The sequence below is a fragment of the Rousettus aegyptiacus genome, unplaced genomic scaffold (genome assembly GCF_014176215.1).
Source record: "Rousettus aegyptiacus isolate mRouAeg1 unplaced genomic scaffold, mRouAeg1.p scaffold_m13_p_1, whole genome shotgun sequence".
NCBI classification, from domain to species: Eukaryota; Metazoa; Chordata; class Mammalia; order Chiroptera; family Pteropodidae; genus Rousettus; species Rousettus aegyptiacus.
The window spans coordinates 174769064-174795130 of record NW_023416284.1 but is presented as its reverse complement, the minus strand read 5'-3'; the positions used below and the strand labels follow the sequence as shown (position 1 = coordinate 174795130).

The 26067-nt window shown below is 44.1% G+C and overlaps 1 protein-coding gene across 3 annotated transcripts in view; it reads right to left on the bottom strand.

Annotated features, from left to right (window-relative positions):
* Positions 1-4440: 4440 nt before the first annotated feature.
* Positions 4441-26067, bottom strand: part of AKAP12 (A-kinase anchoring protein 12) — a 72449-nt gene continuing 50822 nt past the window's right edge. For 2 of the 3 annotated variants that reach the window (XM_016149140.2, XM_036222701.1), the window contains 2 exons: positions 7089-12015; positions 4441-6294 (listed from right to left, as the gene is read on the bottom strand). In XM_016149140.2, coding sequence (XP_016004626.2) covers positions 7097-12015 — 4919 coding nt within the window. In that variant the 3' untranslated portion in view covers positions 4441-6294; positions 7089-7096. Of the gene's footprint in view, positions 6295-7088; positions 12016-21060; positions 21221-26067 lie in introns of those variants that run through there. The other variant, XM_016149142.2, reaches the window with a different exon arrangement.

Here is a 26067-nt window from a genome sequence, read left to right as displayed (position 1 = left end):
CTGTGTGCTCCGTGCTAACGTTCACTCCTCCCAGACCCTGTGTCAGACGTGTGTCCCATGTTCACAGCGAAGGAAACCGAGGGAGGCCCAGAGAGGTGACATTTCTGAGATTAAAGAGCCGGAATTCAAATCCCCGCTCCCCACGTGGCTCAAATGCGCAAGCGTCCTGTGGGGCGGGGGTGGGGGAGGTCAGGGAGGAGAAAGCTTTTTCAGCTGTTAACCTATTTGTTCTGCTGTTGAGGGAATTAACTCAAATCTGTTTTTATAGCCTTATATTACTACAGTGGTCCTAAAACTTAAGCCGGTCAGAATTCCCTGGAGCGCTTGATAAAAGAGATGGCAGACCCCGCCCCCAGAGGGTCCCATGTAGTCAGTCCAGGGTGGGCCCAAGAATTTGCATTTTGAACAGGTTCCCCATGATGATGATGATGATGATGATGCCAGTAGCTGCCTTTTGAGAACCACAACATTGATGTATAATTACGTTGTAATATTACTGTCCTTTCTTGGTTCTACTTTCTTCTCTGAATTCTAATAACGGGGCGGGGGAAAGGCAATTAAAGGGCCAGAAAGGGATCTGCGCCATTTCTAGCAGCTTTTTTTTCTTTGAAGCTAGGTGCTCCTTCATGAGGCATGTGCAAATGTAGATTAGAAGATGTTTGAGAGACCCTGGGATTTATTCTAAACCTTCCTGTTTGCATTCTAAATGCCCTTATTACCCTGTGAGCACAGAAAAGTGCCCAAATACCCTATGTGGTTTTTGAGGCCACTTAGACGGTCTTCCTTACTATAAGAGAGGACAGACAGGTCATGGACCAGGCCCCTACAGCTACTCAGTGGCGATTCCAGAGCCCAGGTTTTCCAGTGCAGAACCCTTTCTACTACCATAACACTGCCTTGGAAATCCTTCCTAACCGTTGTTTACGTTTATTTTTATAATTTTTTGTTAGCGAAAAAAAGGTGGACTAAAGAATTATCTCTTCAGTTAGAAATGCCGGTAAGCAGTCACAAGTCAGAAGGCAGCCAGCCAGAGAGAATCAGGAGCCTGACTGATATACGAGGTCTGGGGGCCTTGGGAGTGACAGAAGAGACTGCAGGCGGTCCCCACCCAACCAGGATCCCCCACCCCTCGGATGTCCCTGGGGAACAGGGCACAAATGCTGAAAAGGCAACAGGGAGAGGAGAGAAAAGAAATGCAAATAACATGAAGTGCATGTTGCCTCTCTTAAAAAAAAAAAAAAAAAGTACTTCTGAATAAGGTGTGTATTTATGAAATTTTAGGAAGATAAATGTCATTCTGAATCCGTCAAAATATTCAAGGACATAACAGTCATCACCAGTCACAGCATTGCTTCTGGTGGACAATTTTATTAAAATTTCTCCTAATTACTAATATTATTGCCTTATGGTGCATTTTGCATTCTAGTTTATAAAACACTTTCACAACAGAAAACATCTTGTGAAGTATTTAGTTGTAATTTTGAAATGAGGAAGCTGCTGTGGCAGGGTGAGTAAACTCTATCTAAAGCCTCATCTTTCCTAATCACCAAAGTCTGTGCATGAGATTTTAAGAAATGTTGCAAAGATCTCATACAGGTTATTTTCCTTTCTGTGTCTCTAAGGACATTGAGAGCACAGAAGAGCCGCCGATGTCTCTCTGTCCTGAACATTTTGCTGTTTGTAAAACTCACATATCCAGCTCCCCATTTTGCATTGATTCTAGGAGAGCTCATGCACCTCTCAAATTGAACATTTCCAAAACTAATATCTCCCCAGCCCATCGTTCCATATCCAGATTGGCAATCCAGAAACTCACCCAGCACTGTTCCCATGACAGATAATCGGGTATCCTGTCTTGTTGATTCTAACGTCACCTGATTCGCCCACATCTCTGCAGCCAAGCTGCCACTACTTTAATACAGGCCATTATCAGCTCTTACCTGTGTTATTAGAACGTGTGGTTTTAGCTAGTCTCTTCTCAATCTCCAGTCTTTAATTCTCTGGAAGTTGGAAGCAGTTCTCCAGATGTACTGGCTTTTAAGGGAGAAAATCCTTTCTTAAGAAGGGCTGTCCTGGGCCTCCCAGAATCAGAAGCATCTGTAGCCCTAACTCATTAAATTCTAGTAACACCCTAGCCATTGTGATAACCGAAACCTCTGCAGCGGATTAGGGTGGGGCAGTGTTCCAACCCCCAACACTGCCTTGGGAATCACAGGCTTAGGATAGATAGATGGCACCGCTTCCCTGCTAAAACTACTTTAATCATTTCGGGATTGATTCATTCCTTAAAATGGCCAGCTCTGCAGTATAACTTCTGTGAAGTCTTTAAAAAGAACCCAAATTGTGTTCAGGTTTCAAGTTCTAGAGGCAGCCCACCTGCTTTTCCAGGAAATCAGGTGAGCTCATTAGATTAACAGGGATAAGTTAAAACACAACGTAGTTTCTTCGCTAGCCTAATTTATAGTACTGCCTCTGTGCTCATTAATTTTACCGAGTTACTTGATGAGAACAAACAGAAGAAAAAGCACAGGGTTGAGTGAGAACCAGGCTTTAGTACTCAATATCCTGTTGTGGGGGTTTTAAAACACACACATATTGGGTCCTAATTACATCATTTAGAAAATGGTACTCTACCTCTGGTCTCCCAAAATGAGCGTGATAGTGAAGCTTCTTTTGAGAGGTTAGATGTTAATACTTCTCCTTTGGTGTAAAAAAAATTTAATGTCAACAAGCAATGGAAAAGTAAGCAATGTCATGAGATTGCAGAGTAAAACACTGAGAGGGTGCCGGTAATATTTACATATCAAAAAAAATGGGGTTGATTTCTAAACTCTGACAGCATTAAAGAAAAAAATCATGATTATCTTCACCACCATGCCATCCTCAAGCCCTGGTCACCTTAGCCAAAACCTGTTATATCACTTAAAAGCTGATGATCTAAATCTCAACTTCCTCATGCGTAAAAGTAGGCCCCAGTTCATTCCCCTAGTTCCAGTGATCTAGGCTGGAGATGGTATGGAATTGGTGGTGAGGAGAAACTTGCATTTACACAGAAACTGTACCAGGCTGTCCAGCAGATCCATTTCCAGAATAACATCGGAAATGAATCATCCCGTAACCTTGAAGTTAACTGGCATTGTTTTGGTTCAGGTTCCAGCCTCTTACTACCTAGAATCCTTGGACCGTGTTGATTTCCTTTCATGCAGAGTTGGATAAGGCATTTCTAAATCTAGTGTGGGTTGTTGGCTGGGATTGCAGAACAGGTGTGTGTGACTATCCAAAAACTGTAAATAAAACTGTTCATTTGGGAGAGTTGGGAGGTCATCCAGAGGTTTAATAAGATTCCTATTAAAGGTGCCCCTGACAAAAGGGTTAAGAATCACTGATGAGATTTCTGAGTCTTTATACATATCCCATGCATTCCCAACTCCCACGATGCTCTGGGGACAGCGTCGCAAAGGACGGCTAAATAGTTAAAAGTAGAAGTTAAATGTGTGACGGATATCATCACCGCAGTAAAGAGAAAATAGAAACTGAATTAAGGTGAAATTACAGAAAGAAAATCCATGGCATTTCATTAGGTTGCATTTTATTTAGATAAATGAAAAATTTGCCCCCAAACAGAACTAGGAATCAAATAGTCTCAGATTAAAGGAAACTGCTAGGCTTGAAGCTTACACTGAAAGCTAAAAATTTCAGCCCTTGACCATCTGTAGCTCCAAATATCAAACAAAATATCTGGAACAATGTGTATGTATACAGAGAGAGGCAACTCCTGTACCATTAGCAAAATAACCTGAAGGGGAATATTTAATAGGCCTCGATTACAAGTGGTAAGAGTTTACAAATCTTGCATTGCTTTCTATTGTACATGGTTCCAAAGTAATGCCAAAAATAGCAAAATTTAGGCACTTGCTCCAATTTCTGCAGTTTACATTTGGTTAAGAATTTCCTAAATTAACGGCAGCTTGAGTATTACAATACGGAATTATAGTTCATGCTCCTGTTAATCGCATTCCTCTTCTTAATGAAACAATGTTGCTTAATGGACACAGGTACAGAGCTCGGACAGAAATAACCCGGAGCACATCCAGATATTAGTACGAAAATCAGTCATGAAGCAACTACCACCATATGACCGATTGTGATGACCTGATCACTTGTCAATGCAAATGGGATGAAGTAGCAGAATGGAATTTAAACCAAAAACCTGGTTACCACGAACTACGCAAATCTTTCACCTTGTTCAAAACAGCACAAAGTTTCTCCTGCACGGAGGAACTCAATGGAAAAGTGAGTCAAGTCAATATTTGGCACTATCATAAACTCCTTACGAATTGCTGTCATCTCTGAAAATTGACACCAGCACTTTAAGTCTTAAATTGGCAAAAGAAAGCTATTTAGATCATATAAGGTTTTTTTTTTTTTTTGAGGGTTTTAAAGTTTAGTAATTAATCGTAGGTGGTTATATTTGAGAGTAACTCCTAAAAGGATATTAAATGTTTTCCAACCACAAGGCTGTACACTTTTATGAGATGTCTTTCTACTGCAGCCAATTTTTTATTGTAGTCAGATTTGTGGGTGTTAAGAGAAACTACTTTCCAGTTTTAACAGTGAATTATCTTTCTGCTATAAGACTATTCTTGTCTTTCTAGAATGTTATGTTTTAAAATCAGTAATCAGGAGTCAAAATTAAGTTCTCAAACTGGAGTGGATGAGTTTGAGTAAGTAAAGTTCAGGAAGTATATATGCCAGGTCAGTTCTACATGTAAAATAGTGGAATTTTATGGTAGATAGGTGACTGTGCTTTGCGTGGCAATTGTTTGAATCATTTACGTAGTAGCAAGAATCATAAATCATTTTAACATTAAAAAAATTCCAAGATCACTTGTTAGGCATTTTTCCTGTTAAGCCTTCTTAAAATTTCTTTCTAGAAACATTAGTCATTAACAAATATTAACACAGAACATTGACCTTTTCAGGAAGACACCACAAGATGGTAGCATTATATCAATACCGTCAATCTGAAAAGCTCCTGGTTTATTCTGACAGATACCTCTCTGCTAGGACTTCCCCTTGCACGTAAACAGGTATAAAGTGGTGACGTCAGAGAGCAGGTACATTACGGTTCCATGTTATTCTGCTTTTAGAATGCAGCAAACATGTGTCCTAGGCTTCCTAGTATCTAATACAACCAGCAAAGCTAAGTGAAACAAACATTTTATTTAAATCCCTTGTCAAATCACAATTTATCCACATGAACATAATGCAACATTATTCTTAAAAGAGTGGGCATGAGTATGGCACAGACAGAATCCAGCATCTATCAAAATACCATTTGTAAAGAACCTGACTTATTTCACGCCGTGTGTGAATGTGGTCCAGCATGTAAGAATAGGATCAAAAACTTGAAAAACAGTCAGTTCTTTTCTTGATAGTATGAAAAACATTTAACTACTTTGCCTCAGGATTAAGAATACTCATCTGTCCAAACAACCGTAACGATTAGGAGAAAACAAACTTAAACTTAATCCGCTACTGAAAACCCTTCGAACCTCCACCACTGGGCTAGAAAGAAAACTATCACAGTAACTTAGGAACATTCTGTGTGTCTCAAAAAAAAAATTAAAAAAAAAAGCGCGTTTTTTATTTTTAGCACACTGTGTGCATAATAGGAAAGTGACCAATTTTGGAGTGATACTAAACATGGACCTAATCCCTAGTGAATTTTAAAATAAGGATTGTAGCTTCTGATCCGGAATGTTATTTCTAGGAAGCTCTGTTTTCACAGGTTATAACGGAGGCTTAAAGCTTCCCAAGGCTCCACCATGGCTACATGCCCCGTCATATAATGTGTGATACAAAAGAAATGTTCTATACTGCGCATTTCCTTAAACATTAAGAAAAAAATATACAATAGATACAGGAGGAAGATTACTTAAAACATACACATAAATACATAAAAAAAAAAAAAAAAAAAACCGATATCCAGTTTGAGAAGTTGAACTAGGTATTGCCAATTCCAGTACCAGGTTAGGAATTTAGAACCTTAAATGAGAAACATTATATGGTATTAAGGGAAAAACGACAGGGTGGTCTTGAAACGAGGAAACGTTAGGTGGTCATAGCTCCTGACGAAGCCTCAGGATTGTCGGCGTTCTCGCGAAAGGAGACCCATCGATGTGCCTGCTCTCCGCTTCTCAAAGTTCTCACACGCTGGTCTTGAGTCTCATCAGCAGCATTTTCTTCTACTTCTTGGCTTCACATTCTGGTCTTGCAAATACACGAGTGTAACTGGAGAATGAAGAACGAAAGGTAAACAATCGTTTCCTCCTTCGTTTATATAACAACAGAAGAGCCCCAATAGCACAGTTTAACTCTGTAAGAAAGAGGGTGAAGGTCCACAACCATATGCTCGATATGCTCATATCGGTGACCTCAATCCTGTGTCCGCGGTTCCCCAATGCCGACGGTCAAGCGCGTCACAGGTACTGGATGGAATTTTTTAACATTTGTGAATACTGCTGGGGAAAAATCCGTTTATTTTCTACAGAGCTATAAACTAAATTTCAAGCAGTGTAATATAAACCTACTTTGGGCTTCTAGTTATTTTTTAAAAAAATTCAATAGAGTAGTTGGTATGGGGCTGAGTGAGCACAGTGTTATTTCTCAGGTCTTTGGCCAAACGCACACACAAATACACACTTGTGTGCACACACATGCTCCTTTATTTTCTTTGAAAGCAGTCGCATTGGGGGTAAAATGAAATCATTATTCCCATGATACCAATAAGACTGAATGGCATTTCAATGAGAAAAAAAAAGGAAACTAACCCAGATCTCCTAAGTCCAATTAATAGTTACTTCTCCAATCAAAGATTCTGCATGAAACCACAATTATTTAACTCCTACTTCCCTTATAACCAATTTGCCATCAAATGGCATTAAAGAGGGAAAAATTATTTTATGTAGTTTAGTTCTTTAAAAGTTTATCCTAGCCAAATTGATGACATATGTCAGGGAGCAAGATCTCAAGTACTTACTCCCAGGGAAAATTTATTTTATCAGAAGAAATGGAAGCTTACTTACACGGCGTTTTAGGATTCTGCAAGTTCTGATGTTTCTGCCTCTCTCCCTTGTTTCTGTGCCTCCTCCTGTGTGTGTGTTTTGATCTCTTTTTCTGACTCGCTATGCTCTTCTCCTTCGTGAAATTCGATTTCCTTCTCTTGTAGTTTTGGTCCATTTGCATCCGGGGACTCTTTGGTTAGGCCTGCCAAGGCCTCAGCATCTTCCAGGGCTGAAGTTTGATTTGCAAAGTAATCATCACCTTTTTCATCTTCCTGGGATTCGGACGGCGACTCCTCTATTCTTTCTCCCAACCCAGCACGCTCGTCTTCCAGCAGAGACTTTGTTCCGGTCACCTCGCTCTTCTCCGGGGCTGGGAGGATTAGCTCTTCAAGCTGCTGGTCACTTACACTGGAACTCTTGGCCTCACCGGTCATGATCTCTTCTGAAGCTCCGTTCACGTCTTTGGAAATATCTGAGTGTGTCTGTTCCACAGCGGCCAGTGCGGACTCGTCTTTGGCTACAGTAGTTAGTGTTTCATCCTCTACAGAGGCCTGAAATTCCCTTTCTTCTTTTTCAACTTCCTGCCCGGCTTCCTGGTTGTCGGCTTTTATCAGCTGGGCAGGTGTCCGGCCATCAGTGGCTGTTTCTTCTACACTTGCTAACTGGTCAACGGCTGTCTGAATAACGTTTTGTACAAGTTTACAGCTCTCAGTCTGAAGTTTCAAAATCTCATTTTCAGCCTTTAAATCTTCCACTCCTGTTTCTCTCACTCTGACCTGCTCACCTTCTTCCTCTGACTTCTCTTTCTGTGATGTGGTTTTATCTTGTTCCAGGTCGGCACTGGTGCCTTTCTCAGGGGTGGTAGCAGATGCTGTCACTGGTGATGATTCTGCCCGAGACTTAGTCCCCAGAGGCACTGCCTCTTGCCCTAGCTGAGCAGGAAAGGCTTCATCTTTTACTGATTTTTCTTCCAGTACGAAATGTGCATCTGCAGACTCCAAAGTTCCAGCTGTTTCTAAAATCTTGACAGTTTCTCCTGAGATGTTCTCTTCCACTGCCACGGCTGTTAGAGGTAATGATGCCTCGGAGCTTTGAACTTGAATCTCTGTGCATACTACTTCCTCCTGAACTAACCAAGAACTTTCTTCAAAACTGGTAACTTCCTTTCCCCCGTCTGCGACGGTCACGCGGGTAGTCTGAGCTGGTGGCTTAGTGAGCTCTTCGGCTGGTGTTTGCTCAAGTTTCTCTTCACTTGCTTGGGTTAATTTTGCTTCCCCTTCCTCCCTTTCTACTTGAACTACCATCTCTCTCTCCAGTGGGGTTGGGAGAGACTGAGCAAGACTCTGGAGCTCGAAACCATTCTTTTGAAATTCAGCTTCTGTAGTGGCTTCATCTTTAAGGGCAACTTCAATGATCTCTTTCTGATCAACTGTCATGTCTGTGTCTGCAGACACCTCAGGCCCTTCCACAGATGGTACGTCTTTGGTTTCCTCATCCACAAACTGGCCGGCCTCTCGAATCACCTCGGTCTTTGAAAGAATGAGTGTAGTTTCCACTGATACCTCTTTATCTGTATGGTCTAGAGCCTCTTCCAATTTTGAATGTTCTCCACGGTCTTCCTGGGATTGAAAACCAGAAGGTGCTGGAGGCATCTCTTTAGGCACTGCCTCTGCTGCCGTGACCTGTGATTGCGTAACGGATGCAGCCTCGTTATTTTCGTGGATTTCCGTGATCTTGTCTTGCTGCGTTATAGGCAGCGCCTCAAAATCTGCTACCGGGGTGCTTCCGTTGGTCTCACTGTCTGTAAGAGCTTCGGCCGAGTCAGGGCCAACAGTCTGTTGCAGGATAATCCCTGACTTTACCCCAACCAAGGTTTCAGGTTGACAAGCGGTGTTACGCTCACTGGACTCGACACTCTCTGGAACTTGAGCAATGCTTGCAGGGTGCTCTGGGGCGGCCGGTAGGATGACCTTCCCTTGTGTCACCTCCTCAGCTTTAGTTTCTTCCACATGCCCCTTCAACACCACATCCATCTCCTTGAGATCTGGCACTGGGGAATCCTCTTCCGCCTCTTCCACCTTCTCCAGCTTTTTGGATCCCACTTTCTGCGCTGTCTGAATCGTGTCTTCGGGCGCCCTGCCGTCGGGCAGCTGTGAGTCTCCTCCGACTTTTTCTGCGACCGCCCGCAGGACCTCGTGGGTTCGCCTCCGCTGGTCCTCCACGTCTGGCGCGTCGTCTGCCTCCTGCACCGGCGTCGCCTCCTCCGTGGTGTCTGGAGAGTCGCTTAGCTGGGAAACGGCCGAAACCATGTCGGTGGTCTCTTCGGCGCCGGATGCTTCCGTCGCTTCTTCAGCGCAGAGCGCCTCGGTCGTCTCTGCGGCTGTCACGGCCTCGGAAGTGGCTTCCACCTCACTCGCGACCGCGTCATCGCCAGCATCTTGGCTCTCGGGCAGAGCTTTGGCGACGGTGGGAGTTTCCTCTGCAACGGCTCCTCTTTCAAACACCTGCCCGGCGGGTGGTTCGGCGTCGTCGACTTCTCGTTCGAGAGGTTCTGTCACTGACGCGGATATCCAAGACGGCGACCTTTCTTCGAGACTGGTCACGGCCCTCGCCCCATCGATTTCGGCCACCACGAGCCTATGAACCAGAGTCTTGCTGACTTCCTCTGAGACGTAAACCGCGGCCTGGCGTGCGGGCCTCTCCTCGCTTCCTTTGGCTCCCTGTGCTTCTATCTTCTCCCTTTCCACCGCGTCGTACTCAGACAGCGGTACCACGGCTGGGACGTCGGCGTCGTCTTCGGCGGCTTCTGCTGGCCCTGCATCGTCGACAGCGGTTTGCTCTTGTTTCCCATCTGACCTTTTCTTCCTTCGTCCGGGAATAAATTTCTTGATTGACACCCAAGACTCTTCTTTCCCGGGCTCGACATCAGAAGCCGAATGTTCTACAGCGGTTCCGGCTCCGGAGTCTTCGTTTTTCTCTTCCAGTTTTGACTTAGACCTTTTCCGTGCAGTGACTAGTCTTTTGAACGACTCCCAGGTGGACACGCCCTCCCCTTCGGAGGGGCTCCCCGCTTGCTCGGGCGAGGAGCTTCCCTGCGCTTGGTCGTGCTCTTGGGAACTGGCGAGGGGAGCATCGGGGCCCGCGTCTCTGTCTTTTCCCGCGTCGTCTGGTTTCGGTCCCCCTTCCTCATCGGAAGATGATGCTTTCCTTGCTCTTTTCTTGGAGGACCCCACGCAGATTAGAGCTTCCCAAGACACCGAAGTGTCCACCTTGCGCTTCGGTTCCTCCGGCTTCTGCTCCTCCCCGTGGCCTCTTCCGTCCTCTTGCATTTCGGAGGCGGCGCTCTCCGTAGACGACAAGGTGGCGCTCTTCACCTTTTCCGGCTCGTCTTCTTTGTCACTTTCAGAAAGCCTCCGGACGCGCTTCTTGGGCGTCACCATCTTTTTGAAAGACGCCCAGGGGGTAATCCCCTCTCTCTTCTTTTCCCCATCGGACGTGCTCCCTTCCTCGCCCTCGCCCTCCTGGGCCGCATCCACGATGCCCTTCTCCAGGCACGTGATCTCCTCGGGTTCTTCGGGGGACGAAGCCGAGCTCTCGCCCTTCTGCTCGTCCGTACTATCCGGGGATTCTGCTGCGACTTGCGGCTGTTCTCCCGACTCTTCGTCTCCTCCTCCTCTTTTCACCTTCTGTTTCTTTCCGGAAAGCTTCTTCAAGCCAGTGCTAGTAAAAAGTTTCTTTAAAGGGCTTCCTTGGACCTTAACTCTCTCTTGCGATGACAGCATCTCCGCCTCGCTTATGATGCCTTCGGGGTGTGCGGACAACGCTTTGTCGTCAGGACTTGGTTCGGCTGGCTGGGTATGGTCCCCTCCAGGGACACACACGGCTTTGGCCTTCATTTCTTCGGCAGGTTCCACTTCCTGAAGCTCGGCGTTGGTTTCGACCAATTTCTCAGTGGGCGAGGACTGTTCTAGTTCTTCTACCTCGGCCTTCTGCTCCTCCGTTTTCTTCTCTGTGGTGCTAACGTGGACTTCTGCAACGATCTCTACTTTTTCATCAAACACTTCTGTCGCTAAAGGGGCAGCTTTCTCCTCCGGAAATCCGTGCACTTGACCTTCCGAAGGCGGCTCCACCTTTTCATACTCGGCCGATAACCTGGCAACGCTGGCGCTCTCGGCAGCCTCCCGCGGGTGTGGCTGTTCAGAGGTGGCCCCTTCCTCGGCACCCTCTTCTCTCTTTTCATTTCCTTCGGCGTCTGCTCTCTCTGGCTCTTGTTCCTTTCTCTTCTCGGACGCTTCTACGGGCTCGTCCTCCTTCGGCTTCCTGAAACTGGTCTTTTTCCGCCAGCCAGCCCAACCTTGAGTGAAGAATTTTTTGAAGGGTGACGCCGTTTCACTGGCCACTGGACTGGTCGGAGAGTCTGGAGACTTGGTGGGTTCTTTCTCTTGTTTTTCTTCTCCGTCTCTGGTGTCCTCGGCTGCTTGACCAGACTCGGCTGGCACAGAACCGTCTGTGTCACTCTGCTCGGGTTTCGGAGTCTCCTCGGGCTTCTCTGTGGATTGTGTCAGCTCGTTCTCCTTGGGTGTTGCTTCTCCGGTCTCCCGGCTGGGCTCCGGGTGGTCGCCGGCCCCATCCGACTCTCCTGCTCCTTCGCCTTCATCTTTTCTGACAGTGAGTAGTCGGACGTTGTCAGACTTCTCATTCTTATCCTTTTTCACAGTGAATTTAAAGCCAACAAACTTAAACACCTTTTTAAATCCAACATCGTTAGTCTGGGACTCAGCAGGCTGTGTTAGCTCCTCTAAATTGCTTTCCGAAGAAGGGATCTGCTCAATGATTTCAGGTATTTCCTCTGGCTCGTCCTTTGTGATGTCTTGAACAACTGCTGAGTTGGCAGCCATCTCTTTATCTGAGTCTCTTTCACTCACACTTTCAGTGTCTCTCTGCCCAACTATTAACAGAAAAAAGAGAGGGGTGGGGAAAATAAAGGGATAGCATGATTACAATTCAAGAAAACGAAATACTGAAAAAACACAACCACCTGATACTTTCTGTAATGCTGGGTAATTCCAGGATAGGATAAAAGTCTTAGGTATTCGTGAATCTCAATAGATTAGGTGGTGTTTACTTCTTTCATATGACCTTTAAAAAAGAGGTACACAAAAGCTGGGGGGGGGGCATGTCAAAAGGACACAGGACCCAGCTTGAAAGGGGCTCCCCACTGGCCAAACTTTGAGACACAGAATTAAAACAAAACAAAACAAAACAAAACAAAACCGATGACTCAAGAGTGATACTAAAAGAGTAAATGAGTAGCAGAGAACACTTCTTTATAAAAAAAAAAAATGCCAATCAATAAATTTAGGTTATAACTTCAGCTTTGATCCTTATAGCCCTTCTACTGCATCGATTCATATATTACTTAAGGACATGAGTTAATAACAACAAAAAATGTTCTTTATTTCATAGGCAATTACCTAGGCTCTTCCCAGGTCATGGTAAATAGCCTGAGCCTTTAAAATGTGGACCATTATGATCTCTAAATATGCATTTGTGTCATTCATCAAGTGTAATTCACTTAAATACAATAACATAAGTGGGTTTTCTTCTGTAGTTATGTGGGGAAGAGAAAGCCATGTTTTAGTTCATTTCATCTGTATGGTCAACTGAAATGGACTTTTTTAGTTGCTCAGAAAAGCAAAATGCTGCACGTTTCCATTTGTTCCTGCTTATATTTAAATCCAAAGATTCTTTAAATCAAGTGCATTTCCATGGCATGAACTACTTCTTACAAATTTCCCCAATTATAAAAGCATACTCACAAGAGAACTTTCCACAAATACGTCTAATGCAACATAAGAGGTGTGACCTTTTTTTAAAAAAAGGTAGATGGTTATCATTGGAAATTCACTGGAGGAAAAAACTAAACTCTGAAAATAAGCTCTATTCTAGTACAATTCTCCTCGTAATGAACACAAACATAAATTTCCTGCTAGCAAGCATGAGGTTTAAAAACAAAACAAAACAAAACAAAACAAAACAACTCATTAACTAACCATTCTAGAATTCGTTAGAAAATGCAGACACATTTTGCTAACACAGTGGGAGAAAACAGGTATTAGACACCCCTTCCCCCTGCATTTTCCCTCCATGCCCCTAAATCTGTGTTTCAATTTGAAACACTTTTTCTTAAATGCTGAGATGACTGGAATGTTTACAGTCAAAACTAGGAAAACAAAGATGAACAGCTGCCAAGTGTTGGCACAAAACAGCTGTTGATAGTGCAGTATAACTTACAATATTCATATATTCTCTGTATATAGAGCTACAGATGGGCAGAACACATTTAAAACAGTATATAAGATTACAAGAAATTTTTAAAGCCTATCAACTGGTCTACAGCTCCTTTGACCTAAGTAAGCCTAAGAGCTACTAGTAGCAGAATGACCTTCCAGACCAGGCCCCTGCTGGCCCAGATGGTAGCTCAAAGGCTAGACAAACTGGAACTCGGCCCTGATTTCAGTTTGCACTTGCCTTCTGCACCCTGCCCAACCTGCTACAGACCTTAGAGAGATGCTGTGCTTCCTAAAAGTACCACTTTGATCACATCAGGAAGCTATCAAACACCTCCTAATGGCTGCAGGACCTAAAGGGTGGACTTCTATACTAGCCTGGCAGCCAGGGCCATTTAAATTAATTTCTAACGTAAGAGCCAACCATGACCGCATACGTGCACATCAGAGGTATGCATCCTGCCCCCAAACCACCTGCACTCGCTGTCTCTCCCCACTCTGCTTGGAACTGCGTCGAAACCTAGATTCTATTTGCCAGGGTCATTTTCTGTTAGTCTGCCACGCACTCCCGGCGCTGCGGCCAAGTAGCCGTGCTTGCTCGATCCCGTCCCACATCCCCCATTTTGCTTGCCTACCACGCTACCTAGTTTGCGCACTTTCTGGCCTTTGCTAAATTCTAGTAGTTTTCTGAGGTCCCCAGTGCTTTCTATCTCTGCTCCCATGTGCTTCCACGGCAGCAATCTGGTCTATGCTAGGGAAAGGCAGAAGGATGGAAACCCACAAACCCATCAGAAGGATGGAAACCCACAAACCCATCTTTGGGCCGCCACTAACGGACGCATTCGTGGCCCTCAGCGCTGTCCCACCCACCATGTCCCCAGAAGCCCATGCTACTCACAGCAGAAGTTAATCCACCAGGGCATGGTGTGCGCCACCCGCCGGCAGAGGCCTATTTAAAGAGGCTGGGACGGCCCAACCTTTTCCTCCTGGCTGCCCCATCGCTGGATGGAGACTGGCGCCCGTGGGCCGCGCTGCTAACGGCGCCGCCCGGGGCACCACTGCGCATGCGTCACAGAGGGCGCAGCCCACCCGCACAGCGCCCTGAGCAAGCCTGCAAAGAAAAGCCCCCGGTGGCCCTGTGCATCACCCCCCCGGGTCGGGGGAGGTTCCCTCTTCAAACCCAGGCATACTCAAGGCCGACAACCAGCTTCGGCTCGATGACTGCCACGCTGTTAAATCTCTTATTCTCCATAATCATTACGATTTTTATAATTTGTAAATGCCGCTTGTAACAGGAAGAAGTATGTAGTCATGTCAACGCCCACATTTAGATGAGAAAATTGCTATATATCTGATGTGGACAGCGATTTTAAATTCCATTTCGATGTAAAAAGCAGTTTTTTCATGGCTACAGTCATGCTTTTAAAACAACAACAAAAACACATATATCCTATCCACCCATTCACTGATTCTAAAGATCACCTGATCATCATTTTGCAGCCACTAAGGTAAAGCCTGGATAAAGTGAGAATCAATGAGTGCTGAGTAGGGGGTGGGGGGAGGAGGAGGGGCAGGATATTTACATGGTTTATAGTTGGAGGAGGGGAGGGGGACCTAATTATACAGTGGGGAAATCAGGCAAGAATTCAGTGTCGACCTCTGAGGGACAGATGGGCATTTTGTGCTATACCCTGAGAAGGACAGACCTGTGGCTAATAATGCACAATCTGAATTGAATCTAAAGAAAGCAAACACAAAGGGAAGTGGTGGGAATGAGGAGAGGAAGACCATATGCTTTGAACGACATGTCATCATTTTAAAAGATAAGGGCTACAGCAACGTTCCAGATTAAAAGATGCTTAGGAATATAATATGTAATGCCTGACCCATGGATGGCTCTCATAGTGCAAGGGGGAAATGCTTAAAAGGACATTATTAGATTAACTGGTAAAACTGGAATAAGGATGGTAGATTATTTTAAAGTGTTATAATAATGTGTGTGTGTTTGTGTGTGTGTGTGTGTGTGTGTGTGTGTATAGCAATGAAGACTGTACTATGGTTATGAATGGAATTATTTCTATTCTTGGGAAATACACACTGAGGTAAGTATTCAGGAGTAAAGGACCATGTTGCATTTAACTCACCTCAAATGGCTCAGAAAATTTTGGATCTCATGCCCACATAAGACATAACAGGAACCTGTATACTGGTTTTTGTTTTGCTTACCAACATAAGGAGAATGAGAGAGTAAATAATGAGGCAACTGTGGTAAATGTTAACGGCAGGTGAACGTGGGTAAAGGGTTACATGGCTATTCCCGGTACTGTTTTTCTTTTTGCTACTTGCGATGTTTGAAGTTACTGTTCTAAAAAGTCACTCAGAAGAGTAAACAAGTGCAGATAATAAAGATATAGAAAGCAAAACTGGAGAGGGTGATGAAGCACCCTGCCTGATTTCAAAGAACACTGGATCTTTGCCTCACATTATACAACACAATACAAATGTTATCCATGTGTTAAATAATAGAAAAACGACTTGTTCCCTACCTTCAAAAAAAAAAAAATTTTTTTTGGTACATGGGAAGAAGATTAAAGAACAGAAGCTCTGGAGATGGACTGGTATTATTAGCACTGGGCCTTTAGGCAAATTTCCTGAAGTTTCTGTTCTCAGTGGCCTCACCTATAACATAGGTCACCGCCCTTACTTCCTGCAAAGGCTACTTTCAAGGATCAACTATCAATTGGCCATCTATAAAAAATAGTCATCCCAAAGTTCTAATGGTTCTTTTTTCTTGGATCCATTGTTTTTCTTCAGAATTAATTATTTTTAATTACTTTTTACCAAGTCCAAAAATATCTATATAAATCGCAAAGGATTTTAAACTATAGAAAATTAGAGCAACAGCCATCAAAAACAACGTCCAGAGACAATCACTATTAATATTTGAGTGTTTTCTTCTGGATAAGTTATTCAGCGGTCTTCAAAGTTTGACTTAACAGATGCGCAATTTATTTTCACGTCTCTTTATTGTTAGATGATCTACACTGGTCCAATGTTACACTATGTCACAAATATTCATGTGTAGAAAGTTCCCCGCATGAGTTTTCAAACAGAAGAGGGCAGCACTGAACAGCTTTCCGCTCTCCCTAACTGGAAGTCTGGCCACTGCCCTGATCGTCAGGACCAGAAGACACTGTGGAAATCCACCAGTATATAAAGTCCGGGTGCCCTTTCAAATTCTATAAATACCATATTGCACCTATGTTTACCTCTTGACTTCCAAAAGAAACATTTCAAGGGGGAAAATGAGACACAGACATCTTGAGCTAGTTCCCTCTTGCCTCTTTTTATTTGCACCATGGAAACAGCTAGATCTGTACCCATTCTGGACCAAATGCAGGTCAAATGTGACTGCAGCCTTTTCTAGGTTGAACTTCCTTCCTCTGGGAAACCAACCCAAGTGGACACAGTACACAAAAATCAGCCCGCAAGTCCCACATTCTGGCTAACAGAAACCTTTTAAAAAGTATTTTTATGTGCTGTCTGCACATTGGTTCTGTATTAGTTAAAGATCATAGCTTGGTGAGCAGAGATAGAGCTGTTAAAAGCATAAAAGAACAAGCTAAAAGATGTGGGGTGGCAGGGAGGATGGGGCCACTCAGTTCATTTGGCTGCTGGGAGTGAATAGGTGAGTGACCGTGTTCACCTGTTCGGAGTAGGCATAGTAGAATCTGTTCACAACCACGCTTACAAACATTTCATTAATAAGTTTACTTTAAATTTAAATTTACTGCAGTGATATTGGTCAATAAAATTACATAGGTTTCAAGTGTACAATTCTATATCATCTGTATGATTGCACTGTATGTTCACCCCTCAAAGTCACATCTCCCGTAACCATATATTTTGCTGTTAAAGGACTTCAAAGCCTCCTCTGCGGTAATTTTTGAGACCTCGCCTCCCTATAGAATTATTACCTGTCTTAGATTTGTCTGATTGGATAAGAAGAAGAAAGGAAAAGCTTGACCACCTAAGCATCACTGATTTTGGGATGTACTTTCTTGGCACCCAAAAAGTTCTTCTGTAGAAACAACTGATTTTAGAATAGGCCTTTCTGACACGACAAAAAATTATCACTCACGTGGGACCTTTAATTATCTGGCTGTTCTGAAGAACCCTGCTCTTAATCTAGCAAGTCTCTCAAACGCCCATGAAGCCGAAGCATGGTGCTCATCTATTCACCGATGCCGCGGTTCCTCGAGAAACTCCACGCGCTCACCAGGCATCAAGGATGGCAAAAAGGTTTGGAATAGGAGCCCGTCCGTGTGTCAAGTGGAAAAGCCTCTAGGAAAAGCACGGGTGGCAGATACTTCCATCTTCATACCATCCTACTAGTCACTGGTCCGCTCCCCACCCCACGGCCACAGGGTGGGAAAAGACCACGGTCCTCGCAACGGCCCCCACGCTCGTGGGCTCCACACTCAACACCATCTTGCCTGGTACACGGTTTGGGTTGACATGTTTTTCCACACTGACCACTAGTGGAAGCAAAGTCGTACGAGTCTTGCTCCTCAAATGAACATTACCAGAGAAACCACGTATTTCGATTCCCTTTTTCTGAGAGAAGACTCGAATCACGTGTCTGTGTGACAGTATCCGTCTGTTGGAAGCATTCCTCGGAAACAAATACGATGATTTTAAAAATGACTCACCTACAATTTTTGTTAAGCGCTTTCCCTCGGCTTTTAAACGTGGTATAACCAGTGCTCTCCATTCCCCACAAGCTCATCGGGACTGCTCGCTGTGACATCTGGAACTGGTTAACGTTCCCCTACGATTTGCAGCATTGTCCTGGAATGTTTCCAGAAATTCTCCGCATTCTAAATCTATCCCCGATATCCTACACACCCAACTCCTCTTGTTCTAAGGCTCATTAACCACAAAACCTCCACTGGGAGATGTTGAACTGGGATTAAAACGCAGATAAGCAAAACCCCATACAGGAGCATGTATGTCATCATTGGCCCTGGCCTTGATGGTGACGTTGGATGGTCTCTTACACAATAAGGGGTCCTTTACAAGGTACAGCTGTGCTTCAGTACGAGAGAAAAAAAAAACTTCATTTTCATGATAAAAAGGGGGTTAAACAACCACTTTTTGCAGGATTATGTTGAGGAATAGCGATAATGGCCTGACAGGCAAGGCATTCTGCAAGTGGTAGTTACTACTCCAGCAGTTGTGAGGGTATCACGTATCACAGGTCTCTTAACAACTAATCCGCCTCCACGGCAGATAGAAGCAGCCACAGGAAGGGTGTTTCATTTTATCTTGTAAAATGATTTGCACAGCAAAGTGCATTATAAATAATCTAGATCTTGCACAAGTGCTGGAGGACACTTTCTCAGTTTAACTTTACAGAACATTGCCCTAATTCCTCAAGATCCTCTACTCTTAGTCTCAATGTGTGAGCTCCCTCATTCAAAAAGTTTCGCCCCCCTCCCCCACAGCTGGCACACACTGATACGCAGGTGGGGGAGAGGACACCTCTTCCACTGTCGTTGTGTCGAATTACTTATTTTCCAGTTTTTAAGCTAAGTTATTGCTACTGTGATGTGAGGGAAAGACTTCGAGAAGGGCAAAAGCATGTAATTGGAAACATCAGTCATTTCATAATTCAAGCTCTGCTGCGTTCGTTTCAGTGGTTTGTGTATACAGGGCGAGGGAGGAAAGAATAATAGTCCATAAGTGACAGCGTTTCCCTACATTCAGAAATGAAAGCTTGTTCCTAAGTAATTCTACAAAAGTGGTTATCAGCACAGTTCCCTTCCTAATATCTGTGAAACTTAAATGCTCCTTGCATGATTTAGTACTACAGAGGACTAGAATAACTCTCTTTCAAATTACTTAGATGAGTAATCTGATATTTAATTAATCCTTAATGCCAATTTGAGAAGTCTTCATTGCTTTTTAAGATTCTGACCAACTAAAGACAGTTGACTGTAAATCTTCCTTATCAGGGTAACGTGCAGAAGAATAAAAACCACAGTTGAAACTCCCTTTCATTTTTTGCTTCTTCCACTCTGAAATGTTATTTTCTGTGCATGTTCTTATTACCAGGAAAAAGTACTAAATTTTGCCATGTCCTCCATACCACATTGTAATAAAACCAAGAAAGCAATATATCCAATTATTTGAGTTTGCCTTAAAAATTAGAGTCCTTCCTTTTGTTCCCAATCATGTATCATTCCATTGGGATTATCTGAACCAATTTCAAAAAGCCCTTTCAAGTCCTAAATTTGTTAAGTCCTAATTAATGCTATAAAAGGACCACCTTCCTTTCCCATAAGAAACTCAGCATAAGATAAACTAATGAAATAGCGGCTATAATAATTAAGCTGTATATAAAAATCACCCCCAAAAAAGTTACCATCAGAGAAGCCCCACCTCCAGCTGTGACACCCACAAACTACACTCCTAGGCAGCCTCTCTCAGGGTTGGGCATTTGCATATTTCATTCATAAAAAAAAAAAAGTAATCATCTGGAGGGAAAAAACTGGAGAATTTTGTGTTTTTAACTTTTAAATTTTGGATAGTTTATTTAATGATAGTTTCTAGGTACCATGTAAATTTTCATGCAAGGTAAGTGATAAAAAAAAATCTAATCAAGTTAACTTGGAGAAAGAATTTTAAGGAAATCTCAAAGTAAACAAGCTAATCTATAGGAAATGAGAGATATTTTTAGTTTGGCTAAACTTTCACATTCATTTAAAAATCTGTAAGAGGACAAGGCTTTGCAAAAGCAATTACGATGAAAAAATTTTAAGTCCTAGAAAGTCTATCCTGCGCTTTCAAGAAAACATGGATTTGGTGAGTGATAATCTCAAGTATTTAGAGAAGAGCTTACTTAGCTGGTCTTATAAACCTAAATTAGCAAATGGAGCTTCATTTTCTTGACGCCAGGAAAAAGGACAGAGGAGGAAAACAGGTAGGTTCCTAAGGAGTCATGAAATGATCAAATACAAAGTTAGAGGAGCTCCAAGTACATTCTACAAGTTTGATATATGTAACTTATTTGCTGGAGGTAAGTATTAAATATAATAACTCATTCTCAGCCAGACCTCCAGAAATCAAGCTTAAGAAACATACATTTTTAGTATGCATTGCCTAAATGCTGTTACCTGCTAGCCACCAATTTTAGTGACTGTGGTTTTACTAAAATCACCTCTTAAACTAGAGCTAACATTTTGGTCCCAGGTCAACCTACCGAATACTGTAATTTCTCAAAAACAGGAATTTGATATTTTATGATAAGAGTGATAGACTGTCACAAGCGATTTTGAAATTCACCCACCCCAGTCTAACACAAATCTATTTGGTTGGTGCAGCAGTCAGTCTCTCTCTGTGAGGGGAAAGGGGACAGACCCTAAAAAAAAAAAATACACTCAAGGTCTCCCCCAGCACAGCAGGAAGACTCCTGCACAAGCAAAATGGAAACTTAAGGTCTGTTAGGTTCTTACTGAGCCAACGAGAGAAAGCTCTTCTGAGCAAAGAGTCTGCACAGAGAGAAATACACGCCAAGCAGTCTATCCCGCCCCTGACCTCGCGGTACCCCCACCATCCAAATGCAGGCTGGAGGGAAGAAAGCATTTATTCCACCTGCCGCCGCCGCGGGGAGAACACGCCAGCCCCGGCGTCCGCCTCACCTGTGATTGTAACGATCCCCAGCATAGTTACCAACACACCTCCGGATGAGCAGAGCGGCCGGTGGCTCGCCCCCCCCTGGCGCCTGGCCCAAGCGGCCCGGGGACTCGCCAATCCCGTGCAGTTCTGCTGGGATCGGTTAGAACTAAGCGCCAAGCCACCCTCAAGGGATTAGGGAGAACCAAAGGTGCCTTGGGAGCTGCAGCACAAAGCGGGCTGAGGATGCATTTCCCCGCTAATTATAGGAGGACCCACCCTCGGCCAGCGGGCTGGGGTCTGGCCCCGCCCTCGCCGCGCTCCAGGACTCCCAGTCACGTGTTTCATTTTAAACGCGAGGAGCCCTCCCTGGAGCTGGTCTGTTAGTGGTCGGTGAGGCTCTGCAGAGAGACCCAGGGAGGGTTTAAAAGTTGCTGGGAGGAATAAGACCCAGAGTCAGCAGCATTTTATCTAAGCCATTACTTCATTCCTGGCACCGATTCACTTCTGTATCTCAGCTTTAAGGAAATAACTGCACAGATATTAAATTCTACTGCCATTTTTAATACTGTGTTCTCTAGCCTTATGTTTAAAAGCTGATGAGGTGCAAAACACTGCTCCCTTTTTAGCACCTATAGCATTTTATATTCTCACCATCTGTCTCTCTCTCACACACGTTCCACCTATCTGAAGGTTGGCAACTCTCACTGGTCGTGTTTCCTGATGTCTTTGAGAAAGGCCGTTTCAAATTATGCCGTATTACAATGCAGAGACACTGTCACGCCTCTGATATCCAAGCATACATGAAAATCAGCCAGAATCTGTGCTAAAAAGTCAAAATTTCAGGCAGCCCTGAATTCTTACATTCTCTTGCACTGAAATTTCAGGTCTGTTCTATATTAAAGACGCAAGATAAGTGATATGGTGAGTCGGTTTCTTCTTAGGATTTCGACACACCTTTTTGCGGGTCACTTTTCTGTTTGAGCCCGCCCCGGGGTTTGGTTCCTTCCTTTTCTTCTTTTTCCTATTTATCACTTCTTGCATTGCTTGTTTGACCCCAGTAACACATGCTCTTCCCTTAAGCAAACAAAAGAAAGGCTTTACTATTGCTCTTTTCTTCAGATCGTGAAGTTCTCGTTCATTACATCTTGGGGCGCAGGGAGAAGGAATGGGGGGGGCAGGGGCATACCAGAGGGAGCACAGTCAAAGGGCGGGAGGCAAGGAGGATCAAGAAAAAGCTGAGCACAGGAGGGCACGCTGGCATGTAGTTGACCCATCTGGCCACCAGGGGGAGCCACGCGCCCCATTCAGGCCTTGACTAAGGCAGCGAAGTTGCTGGCAATCTGACCTTATTACAAAAATCAGCTTCAAGCCTCTGCGTAGAACGGGTTTCCTTCTTCTATTCCGCCATACACCTAGCCTGGCCGTAAGTCCACGTGGGTACAGTGAGTGATAAGCCTTGTCCTGACGCCTGAGAGATTTCCAGACTGAACCACTTAGCAGCTTCCTAACCGTTTTATCTTCCCTAGAGGAATCTTTAACTTTGGTTCACAAATTGCTCTTACTATAATGAGAGTCTGGTGTGTGGGAAATGCTGCTGGTGCTAATTGTTCCTCTGCAGCCCACATAGGGGCCGGGCCTGGTAGATCCACCTTGCCCCTCACCTGTGCTCTATGTATGCCCTGGAGGGTCCCAGCTGTGCAGGTCGAGGGGCAAGCACACTTTCTCTGGGGCTGCCTTTGCGGTCTGCATTGAATGAGTAGTCTGCAGCCCTCCCAAACTCGGGGATCAGCCCAGACAGTGTCCCAGGGGGAGCCCACACTCCTGCCCAGAGTTGTTCCAGGAGCCCGGGCTATGTCCAGGATCCGAGGTCTCCGGTTCTAAATGTCGCAACACCAGCCTTTGGGGACAGCCCGTGGCTTTCAATTGGTGCCACGTCTGAAATACACGTGTTCAACTTACGGGCGTATTCTGTGGATTCTGACCTTGCTTAACGGCATCGCCAACCCCTTGCAGTCATTCATGTCAGGTGAGTCCAAATTCTAACAACGGAATGAGCTGGCTAGGAAGAAACTAAACGAGTTACAAAGGCCCAACACAATGTTTAAAAAGGTAAATGTATTGCTGTTTAGTTTTGTCACTTAAGCTTTTCATTTCTTTTTATGGCGTTGGTAAAGGCACTAACACAGCTCATTTGATATTCTTAAAGAGTTCATTAAAACCATGAGTTAGACCCCGTGGAAACCTGCTGACTCACTTAGCAGATGGTTCTCCTTTGATCTCCACCTCTAAGTCATCAACAACAGGGTGTGCGGCATAGCTGGCCAGTAAGTCTCTGTGCCGCTGGATTTACAAAGAAAAGTCATCAAGATAAAAGCAGGAGTCAAGATCAGGCAACTTTCTTTTGTTATTTCCATTCCGTTTTCTTTTTTCGTTAAATCAGAATTTTTTAGGGGATGACATCATCGCCCAAAGCAGAAGTTATGGGAAAATGTTTACCAATAGCAGAAATGGATGGATGACAGAAAAAGTGTTTTCTCAAAACTTTACGGTTCATTTAACGAATATTTACCAAGTTCTAATTCCACATTAATTATGGTGGACACCCAGAGATATAACAGGATATTGTCCTTGGCCTCAGGGAGTTCAGTCTTGGGTGGTAGAAGTGCACACATTCTACATCAGCCCACCTCAGAGAGAGAGCATCTGGGCCAGCCTCTGAGCGATGGAGCTGGGGTGGGCGACAGCCCTGCCCGGGGCACAGAGGAAGGCCGTCCACACCAAGGGAGCACCATGGGCAAAGGCAAGAAGAACATGACCCTTTGGGAATCAAGAGTGAGTTCCTGATAGCTACAAGCTTGGAGTCTACCTGGGGAGACCACCAGGGAGGGGAAGGGAGAGACAGAGGTGATAGATTTCCACACAAAAACTTGTCCAGAAATATTGACAGCAGCATGATTCATCGTAGTCAAGTAGATTCAACCCGAAGGTCCATCGACTGTGCATAAATAAATCTCGCATATCTATACAATGCAGTATTATTCAGTAACAAAAAAGAATGAAGTACTTTTACATGATATTCATGATACAACAGGATGAACACTGGAAAATTCGAAGTGAAAGAAGCTAGTCACAAAGTAACACATAATTGACATATTGTTTGGTTCTATTTAAATGAAATGTCCAAAATAGACAATGCTATAGACACATAAAATAGATTAGAGGTTACCAAGAACTGTGGAGTTGGGGAGAGAGAGGGGGTGACTAACAGGTATGGGGGTTCTTGACGAGGGGGTGAAAATGTTCTAACATTGGTGTGATGGTGTACTGTGAATATATGAAACTATGACTATTTTAAAAACCACTTAGTTACATATTTTAAATGGGTTGTCGCATGGTATATGAATTATATCTCATTAACGCTGTCTTTTTAAAAAAAAAAAAAATTATTAACTCTGAAGGCTACAAGGGAATCGCTGGAGGTTCTGGAGCTGGGCTGGCGGCACATAATTTGAACTGTGCTATAGAAAAGGTAACTGGGCAGTAATGACAAGGAGGAAGGTATTCTAGAAATAAAACAGATGAATACCATGGCGACCGAGGCGAGGAAGGAGTCCAAACTTACGTCAGGCACTAAATGAAAGACGCCCGGAGGACAAGGGGAAGGAAGGAAGACGGCGGAAGCCCGGCAAGTCTATGCGGTCGACCATCCAACTGGACTGGCACATGGGACGTAAGAAAGTTCTGGAACGCTGAGGAAGAGGAATCTGGAAAAGGACACCCTTAGACTCGACAGAGATAAAAGAGGCAATCGAGGAGAAAGCGACCTCCGAAGCCAAATGGGGAGAGGATCAAAACGTGAAGATGGTGGTCAACAGTCTGGTGACACTGGCCATGAACGGAAGAGGCCTCCCCGCCTGGGAAGGCCAGCCTGCACCAGTGGACAGATAACCGCAATAAACCCAACGCTTTAACTCTTCTTTCCCGCAAGGAGGGGGCGGGGACCGGGACACCACAGTTAGGGCCGATACTAGGTGCATCGCCTTCCCCTAAGGGGGTTTGAGTATTTAACCCAAAGATGATCATCGGCGAGCTGAGAAAACGGACCTGCACGCCAAACCCCGCCCTCCCCTTCCCTCCAACCCGGCTCCAGGCTGGGAGGAAAATAAACCCAAACCCAGTGAGGTCTCGTCTCCTCTGGCTGGAAGAGGGCAGGAGACATCGAACCAAGGGAGCCTCTGACCACTGCTGATCCTTCGAAATGCTTCAGGATAATCTAAGGTTGCGTTAAAAACTGCTCCAAACCAGATAACGGTGAACGAGATGCATATATACTCTGAATCTAAATGACATTGCCAAGTGACATACAGGATGGGCGGGGTCTCCTGGGCTCAGCGTAGTTTCAGGTCTCTGTCTGTATGTTATGAACACAAATACCAGCTAATTGAATTTTATGGTCCAGCTGAATTGGACATGTTTATATAAATGTGGTTAGCTCAACTCCAAATCCTCAAGACAAATAATCTGAAGACTAGTTCCTCAACAGGACAGTTGTAATACCATAGGAGAGCTAGAAGGGGATTTAACCATCACTGAAGACAACTTTTTAAAAAGGGGGAAATACTTAAAAACTCACTCCAAATAATAAAAGTGACATAAAATAAGTATATTTTCTCCCTTAATATTTTTACATTCCGAGATCTGGCAACTCTATTTCTATGAAATATACCAAATGAGAGGTATAGATGTATATGTGAGAATGTTTCTTCTTGGAACATGTAATATTTAAGAACCTAAGTGTCTCAAAGTAGGAAAAGGATGTAACTAACTCTTCAGTGGAATATTTGGCAAAAACACGTGTGAAGCAATTAATACAAGGAAAATGCCTACACTGATATATAAAACCACACCTTTTTGTTTATGGTAAAAGCAGGATATAAACTACATATTCGATACAATCCCAATTTTGCTTTGTAAATGCATGTCTCTATGTGCACATATGAGAGCCTCAGGGGAAAAAAAGGAGCCCAGAA